Here is an 8,578-nt window from a genome sequence, read left to right on the forward strand (position 1 = left end):
CTCCCACCACTCTCCCCTGCTGTGCTCCCACCACTCTCCCCTGCTGTGCTCCCACCACTCTCCCTTACTGTGCTCCCACCACTCTTCCTGCTATGCTCCCACCACTCTTCCTGCTGTGCTCCCACCACTCTCCCCTGCTGTGCTCCCACCACTCTCCCCTGCTGTGCTCCCTCTCTCTCTCTGCTGTGCTCCCCTCACAAGCTGACTGCTGTGTTTATTGCAGACATGCAGAGCAGTTCCTTAAAACTCTTCTCCAGCTTTGAGCAGAAGGCCATGCTGCTGAAGCGGCAGGCCTTTGCTGTCTTCAGTGGCGAGCTTGACCAGTACCACCTCTACCTTCCCCTGATACAAGGTAAGAGCCCATCACAGGCTGTCCGCATCTGCACAGGAGACCTGATGCTGGGGAGTCTATGTCTTGACTCACAGCCCTGGGGACTGGAAAGTCCAGGGCCGACAGGCTTGAATGTGACAAAGGGCATCTAACACAAAAGGGACCACGCTTGTCCTGTTACCCTGGAACCAAACCCAGTCATGAGGGCCTGGTCACCTGTAAGTGTGTGCAGGCCAGGGGTGCCTTTCAGTCTGGCGAGTCCTCCTCCTCCCTGTCTCCCATGACATGGAAGTGAGGCCCAGAGGGCTAAGACTTGGGAGTGACATAGAATCTGGGCTTTGCTTAGGCTGGAGCCTTCTGACTGCAGGTTCCTGTTTGTGGAATGCAGTAGCTCCTGTACTGTATCACTATGGCAGAGTTAGATAGAGTGAGTGTGTATATACATGCCTGCACTATTCAGCAAACAATAACCCAATTAGATTGCCCCCCAAAAAACTTTTATTTATTTATTTATTTATTTATTTTGAGACAGGGTTTTTCTGTGTAGCTTTAGCTGTCTTAGAACTCACTCTGTAGACCAGGCTGGTCTCGAACTCATAAAGATCTGCCTGCCTCTGCCTCCCAAGTGCTGGTACTAAAGGCATGTACCATCATGCCCAGCTGTTGGGTGTTTATGGCACAAACACATACCCTTTGCTTCTCCCTGCTTCCCAAGAGTCTCAGGCTGGTCTCAAACTCTCTGGATAGCAGGCATGTGCTACCATACCTGCTTTATGTGGTGCTAAAAGAAGCCGTGTGTGACTCCATGTGCGCTAGGCAAGCTCTGGGTCTACTAAGCTGCACTCCTCACCCACTGGGCCTACTAAACTGCATCCTTTACCTTCCCCTCCCTCCCTCCTTTCTTCCTTTCTTTCCTTCTTTCTTTCTTTTTTAAGACACAGAGTGCAGGTCACTCAATAGCCCTGGCTAGCATAGAACTCACTGTGTGAGGCCCTACACTTATGGCAATCCTGCTTCTCTACGAAGGATTACAGGCATGGTCGTGCGTGTGTAGGTAGCTAGGAATCATCTCTACACTAGGTTGTCATCAAAATGTCACACTAATTATGGTTTTATTTTTCTTTCTTGGCTAACCAGAACCCCAAACTGCATGTTTGTGTGACTTCTCTAAATCTTCTTTCCCAGAGCGCCTGACAGACAACCTCAGGGTCGGACAGACGTCCATAGTTGCTGGGCAGATGTTTCTTTTTTTCAGAGTTCTGCTGCTAAGAATCTCTCCCCAGCACCTGACCTCGTTGTGGCCCATCATGGTCTCTGAACTGGTGAGTACACACAGTTCAATTTTAGGCAAAATTTGCTCTTTTAAAAATGCCTTTTCTTTCTTTATTATTTTTGGGAGTTTTGGTTTTTGGTTTTTCAAGGCAGGGTTTCTCTGTGTAGTCCTGGCTGTTCTGGAACTTGCTCTGTAAACCAGGCTGGCCACAGACTCACAGAGATCCACCTGCCTCCGCCTCCAGAACACTGAGATGCCTTACTATACCTAAGAACTCTTTGATGTTATTTGCTAATTTTCCTTATGTTGGTTTGTGGTGCTGGTGATCAATCCTAGGCTGCATTCTCCAGTCTGCTAGAGGTTTGGTTTGGCTTGGTTTGGTTTGGTTTGGTTTGGTTTTTGGAGAAAGGGTTTCTCCAAAACTAGCCTCAAGCTCAGAGATCCCCCTGCCTCGCCTCCTGAGTGCTGCGGTTAAAGGAGTGCGCCACCACTGCCCGGCCTGCTGTTTTTATAGATAGATAAATTTAGGTAAACTCTCGAAGAGTAACTTGAATACACATTTTCTTCTTAAGATCCAGACATTCATACAACTTGAGGAAGATCTGAAAGAGGAAGATGAATCGAGGTAAGCCATGTAAGCTCCCAGTGCATGCTGGGAGGTAATATTAGATGTGGCAGTGGGGTATGACCTGCCACACCACCTGCTATCCCCTAGGAGTCCTCGTGGTGGGACCAGGCAGTGTTAAGATGTAGGTGTTCATTTCATGTGTGTATGTGTATGCACCATGTCCATGCCATGTCGGAGGAAGCCTGTGGAAGACATCACATACCCCGGACCTAGAGGAACAGGCAGTTGGGAGCTCCCCAGTGGGTGCTGGGAGCTGAAGCAGGGTCCTTCAGAGAAACAGCAACGGGTCTTAACAGCAGAGTCAGCTTGAGCCTGTTCCTGTTTTTAGACAAGGTCTCATATACCATCAGTTGTCTCCAAACTGGCTCTGTACCTGAGAATAACCTTGAATGAGTCCTTCTGTCTCCACATCCCCTCAACAGGCATGCATCACAGTGCCTCATATTCTCAAGATCTGTTAGCAGGGAAACGTGTCTTAAGGACTTTTCCTAAGCAAATGAAGTTCATCAGATATGAATGAGCGCATAACAAAAATTTCCTTTTGGACTTACAGAAGCAGCAACAAAATAAACAGAATAAAAGTCCCAGTTGCTGATGGAAATGGGCCTTCAGGCAGGGCCGTGTCCACCAGTGATCTCATCATGTACCTCTCCGCTTGCAAGTTCCTGGACACAGCGCTCTCCTTCCCACCTGACAAGATGCCCTTGTTTCAGATGTAAGTGGGATGAGCCTTTGAGGCCCTTTGAAGTCTCTGTTTTCCCAGCTCTTGGGCACTTCACTTTTCTTTCATGTCTAGGGAGAGAAGCTGCAGTGCTCCAAGCATCTTGTGACTAAGCCTGGGTTTCAGATTTCCCCAACTGTGTGTGTGTGTGTGTGTGTGTGTGTAGATTGAGTGGTTTGCTGCAGTTAGATGGGAAAGCTTTATTTGGAGCGTGGCCTCTTTGGCACACGTTTCCCTTGGGGCTTAAAACAGCTGTTCCTGCCTCAAGTTTCATGCCTGGCCCCAGATGCTACTGGTCTCTAGCTTGCCCCAACAAAGACAGTAGTGATCGGTCCAACACTTGTGCGTTCTCTTAAACAGCAGACTGAAAAGGCCACACATGGTATCATTCCATTTGTGTGATAGTCTAGAAAAAACAACATCATAGGGATGGGAGCAAAGAGCAGTAGCTGGGGGGTTACTTGAGGGCAGTGAGGCCACACTGGCCCCTGCTGGGGACAGATCAGTAGTCTTGCAGCATCAAGGAGACCATAGTGGAAACCATGGACTTGGGAGGGTTGCTTGTCAGTGTAGGTCAAGCAGTTGCCACAGACTCTGCTCTGTGTGTGATGTCTGCAGAGGGGCTGTCCATGGCCATATTGGATCTGAGGAAATTTCACTTTCATTCAGTTTAGCTGCAAACCTAAAAAGAAAAAAACAAAAAAGAGAGGCCATGGAAAAAAGGGTTTCCCACAGCACTGTGGACAGGGGCATATGTACAAGGTTTCCCACAGCACTGTGGACAGGGACATATGTACAAGGTTTCCCACAGCACTGTGGACAGGGGCATATGTACAAGGTTTCCCACAGCACTGTGGACAGGGGCATATGTACAAGGTTTTCCCACAGCACTGTGGACAGTGGCATATGTACAAGGTTTCCCACAGCACTGTGGACAGGGTCATATGTACAAGGTTTCCCACAGCACTGTGGACAGTGGCATATGTACAAGGTTTCCCACAGCACTGTGGACAGGGGCATTGTGCACAGTCACCAAAGCTGGAAACAGCTGTGTGTCTGTCAGCAACAGATGGGCAGGCAACATGTGGTCTATCCATGCAGTGACACGTCAATCAGCAGTAAAGAGAAACAGGATACTGCTGCCTGCTGCTCTGAGGAGATGCCATGTGACAGAGGTGGTCGCTGCAAGGCACGTCCCAGTCCACTCCTGCCGGTCCAGAATGAGAGAGAAGTGCACAGGAAGCCAGCTAGGCTCGAGGGCTGCCTGGGTCTGTGTCCTAGAGACTGGGCAGCAATGACTGAGGAGGATTGTGCTGTAGACATATAATAATACCTCTATGAAATTATTAAGCCACTGGGTTGTGGGATGTAAATTACATCAACCAAACTACTTGCAGACAGTTTACATGAGCTCTGCATCAACATGCCTGGCTATGTTTGTTTTCTGCAGTTACAGATGGGCATTCGTTCCGGAAGTGGACACTGAGCACCCTGCCTTCCTGTCAGAGCTGGAAGAGAATCATCAAGAATGCAGGCCTCATACCATCAGGATTCTAGAACTTCTGAGGTCAAGATATGGGGTAAGTGTTTGCAGAAACAACACCCTCAGGCCAGCAATGCAGCTCAGCTGGCGGAGGTCATGCCTGGTGTGCTGGGCTGCATAGACAGCACTGCAGAACTGGACAAAGTGCTGCAGACCCAGGACTGGGGAAGCAGAGGCAGAAGGATCAGAAGTTGAGGGTCACTCTTGGGCACATAGTGACTTCAAGGACAGCCTGGGCTGTCTCAAAAATAAAAAAATATTCACAGCAAAGGAGACAAGCCTGCACTATGCAGTCCTCGATGTCACTTGGGTCCTAAGGCCAAAGGAGACAAGCCTCTGCACTATGCAGTCCTCGATGTCACTTGGGTTCTAAGGCTTCAGAACGTTTTTCTCATAGCTTTATGCTTGGGATGGCTGGAAGTCCCATCCTGGGCTTTTTCAACATCTCAAACAACTCCTTCAGTTCCTGGGTTTCCGTGGAAGAGGAGGAGCCTGCGAGGAAGAAGGCAGAGCTGGAGCAGGGCGGGACTTAGGATGAAGCCCTGACAGAAAGGGTTAAAGACCTAGAATGTGAGGGTCTGTCTGGGATCTAGCTGGCCAGGGGCTGACACCTCTGCTGCAGGTATGTAGCTGGGTTACTCTGGTGGCTTCTGGTCTTTCTGCAGGAAATCAGCAGCTCCGACGAGATCACCAGGAAGAGAGAGTTTCCTCTTTTGCGCCAACATTCGGTTTCCTGCATCAGGCAATTGATGCCATTCTTTACCACATTAAACTGTGCTTTCAAAACCCAAAGCCAGCTGCCTGCTGATGTGCCAGGCAGCGCAGGGTGGGAGTCCCCTGTCGCAGAGAACCCAAGGGTCCTGCAGCACCTGGAGGAGTGTGTGGAACAGGACTTTCTGGAGCATCCAGAGTGTTAGCGCGCAGGAGGGCTTCTTCACCTTCTCGCTGTCCCTGACAAGGACAGCGGTGGTGTTCTGTAAAGAAGAGGGGGCTGGGGCTTGAGTCAGCCCTGCCACAGTCAGGAAGCTCCATCCAGGACTTTCTGCTCGGCGGCCAAACACGCCTCCCATAAATGCCTTGGAATAGGTTTCAGTCCCAGTTTGTACTTCTTCCTCAGTTTGTGTAATGGAAATAAAATTAATATAGCATCTACCCACACATTATTGTCATGGGTATAGATTAAGTCCTTCTGTCTGTTCTCTGCTATTTCTCTAAAACTTTATGCAGATTGTTTATTGGGCTGGCACGATGTAAACAGGCAAAGGCCTCGGGGCCCACGAGTAGATAAGAGGACAGATTCCCCCAGATTGTCCTCTGACCTCCACACAGTACACTCAAGATAAATAGAGTGTAGTTTAAAAATTAATAAAAAGGAGTGGGAATGCTGACAAAATTTTGGGAAGGCGCGTTACAGGAGCCTGCCTCTAAGCCTAATGGCCAAGCTCAACACTCCAGGGTCCATATGGTTGAAGGGAAGATCGAACTCCTCTAAAAATTGTTCTCTGACGTGTACACACACACACACACACACACACACACACACACACACACACAATTTAAAGGACTTAAAAAGTTGGCTTTTTTTGTTTGTTTGTTTGGTTTGGTTTGGTTTTTCGAGACAGGGTTTCTCTGTGTAGCCCTGGCTGTCCTGGAACTCAGAAATCTGCCTGCCTCTGCCTCCCAAGTGCTGGCATTAAAGGCGTGCGCCACCACTGCCTGACAAGTTGGCTTTTTTTTAAGGTTGTCAAAATTGTATTTTTAGCGGGGCAGTGGTGGAACACACCTTTAATCCCAGCATTTGGGAGGCAAAGGCAGGCAGATTTCTGAGTTCGAGGCCAGCCTGGTTTGTAGAGTAAGTTCCAGAACAGTCCAGGCTCTAAAAACAGAAAAAAAAAAGTTGTATTTTTAACATTTTATACCAACAGCCTTTTGTTTTGTTTTGTTTGTTTGTTTGTTTGTTTTTGTTTTTTTGGCATTAAAGGCATGCGCCACCACGGCCCCAGCCTTTTGTACTGTACTTTGAACTTAAAAAAAAAATTAACAGTAATAGCCTAGTGTGGGGGGTACAGCTGTGGTAGTAGAGCATTTACTGGGTACCCACAGAGTGTGTAATTCCAACCTGTAATTGCAGTAGTCAGGAAAGTGAGGATTGGAGCATCAGCCCTAGTGACATGGCAAGTTCGAGGCCAGCCTGGACTCCTTAGGTGTGTTAGAGTCTTGCCCACTGTAATCAAACTTGCACTGTTCAGTTGCATAAGAACTGGCCAGTTTTCAGACTCTTGACAGTTACAGGTAAATGTAACTTTTATTCTCTGTCGGCTCTTTGCTGGCAAGTCCAGGAGAGAGGAGAGGACCTGGTCCAGCTGAGTCTGCCTTGGACTGAGCAGGATGGCGAGTGTCAAAGGTCCAAAAGAAACACGCCAGGCCTGAGTCATGTCAAAGCAGGAACTCACTTTAATGTGGCAACAATTTGTTTTATAGGCAGAGCAAGGAGGTGGAGATAGGGGTATGAGGCGAAATGACATATGGGGTGGAGTAAGATGATGAGGGGCATAGGGTGATCTCACCAGCCTATAAGAAATTGATACATCAGCAGTAGCTAGGTAATGGCAGTCTCATTCAGGTCAGTAGGTCATGCGGAGTCATTCTCAAGTAAATGACAGGTCTTGAAAATTGAGCCAGGCTCTGGTTTGTCCCCAAGGCCAAATAGGGCCAAACAAATCTCCAGGTGCAATTGTCATCATGGAGATTTACTGCTAAATTAACTCACCCTTCTAGTTCTTCCTGAACTCTGGCTGGCTGGTTCAACCCAGTTATTCTGGCTCAAACTCCTCTTCAAGCTGAATGATTCAAACTGGCTTCTCTTGACTTCTGACTGAATTTGCTCTGCTTGGACTCAGGCTAATCTGGCAATCTATTCCAATCTTCTGGCTTTTTGTTCTGTTCTGACTTCACCTGTGTCTAGCTTGTTCTCTCTGCAACCTGTGTAAAAATCTCCTGAAAAAGCTGTCTCCGTCCCCACCCCCAACCCCACACGCACTCTCTTAAGTTGCCTCTCTTTCCTGTACTGTTCTTGTGATAGTTGGACCTATTCTGCCTCTGACTCATTCTGTCAAATCTTTCTCTGATTCATCACTTTGCCTCTCAATTAGTAGTCGCTTTCAAACATGGCTGCTTCCTTCTACAAAGCAACTTTGCTTCATTGTTAAGGATGAGAGATGTGTACCAAGGGTGTGTCTGTCTTCCAGCCAGGTGGATTAAAGGTGTATGATGGATGTACACTCCAGCCTGGTCACGCAGAACGAGGTGTTTGGAAGTCCTGTGCCAGAACAGTCGAGTTGCTGGATAAAACTCCTATACACGACGGGGCTGCAGCTGCCGGGCAGTCTCCCTTTGCTCCCCTCTCCCGCAGATCTCTTTACCATTCTGCTGATGCTGCTGTATATTAAAATAATCCTTCTGGCCAGCGTTATCGGAGCTCACATTCCCAAGACCCGCTGTCTTCTGCCGGCTACCTTACTTACGCCCTGGCTGGGAGCCATGTCTAACTCTGCCAGTGAGTGCCATGTGCCTTCCAGACCTGCCTGCTTGGTGACACTTTTTAGGCAAGAGCCTAGAGTGTAGTCTAGTCTCCAGGCTTCGTGAGGCAGATAGTTCTAGACATTCTCAGAGCCCAGGCTACTGTACTATACTGATTGATGGGTTTGGGTCACGGTGGGATGCGTCTGCAGACACCAGGCTTAGACAGTTCCACGTGCAAGAGGTTTAATTGAGAGGGAGTAAGGGGATAGCGGCGCAGAAAGAGAGGGGAGAGAGAGAGAGAAATGGAGGAATTGTCTCATATATACAGGCTGTGACGTAGTAGTCCCAGGTAAAGGTGGGAGTTGAACCCAATGGATTCTGGGAATATGGTGGCCGTTGCCCTGGGGACAGGTCTGTGGACCCGCCCATATCCGCCACAGGTTCTGGATACTAACACTGATCAGCACTGTTCTCTGCTTTTGTGATGGCTCTGAAATGAGGAGGTTTTTTTGTTGTTGTTTGTTTTGGTTTTTTTTTGTTGTTTTTCTTTTTTTTTTTTT

At 48.4% G+C, this 8,578-nt stretch overlaps 1 protein-coding gene across 3 annotated transcripts in view; it reads left to right on the forward strand.

Annotated features, from left to right (window-relative positions):
* The window catches only part of Dop1b (DOP1 leucine zipper like protein B), a 113,616-nt gene extending 107,962 nt beyond the window's left edge, over positions 1 to 5,654 (forward strand). For 2 of the 3 annotated variants that reach the window (XM_031364469.1, XM_031364470.1), the window contains exons 32-37: positions 224 to 352; positions 1,517 to 1,653; positions 2,177 to 2,229; positions 2,786 to 2,947; positions 4,404 to 4,533; positions 5,162 to 5,654. In XM_031364469.1, the coding sequence (XP_031220329.1) occupies positions 224 to 352; positions 1,517 to 1,653; positions 2,177 to 2,229; positions 2,786 to 2,947; positions 4,404 to 4,533; positions 5,162 to 5,413 (863 nt within the window). In that variant the 3' untranslated portion in view covers positions 5,414 to 5,654. Of the gene's footprint in view, positions 1 to 223; positions 353 to 1,516; positions 1,654 to 2,176; positions 2,230 to 2,785; positions 2,948 to 4,403; positions 4,534 to 5,161 lie in introns of those variants that run through there. The other variant, XR_004116842.1, reaches the window with a different exon arrangement.
* Positions 5,655 to 8,578: the final 2,924 nt, after the last annotated feature.

Source organism: Mastomys coucha, unplaced genomic scaffold (assembly GCF_008632895.1).
Source record: "Mastomys coucha isolate ucsf_1 unplaced genomic scaffold, UCSF_Mcou_1 pScaffold12, whole genome shotgun sequence".
NCBI classification, from domain to species: Eukaryota; Metazoa; Chordata; class Mammalia; order Rodentia; family Muridae; genus Mastomys; species Mastomys coucha.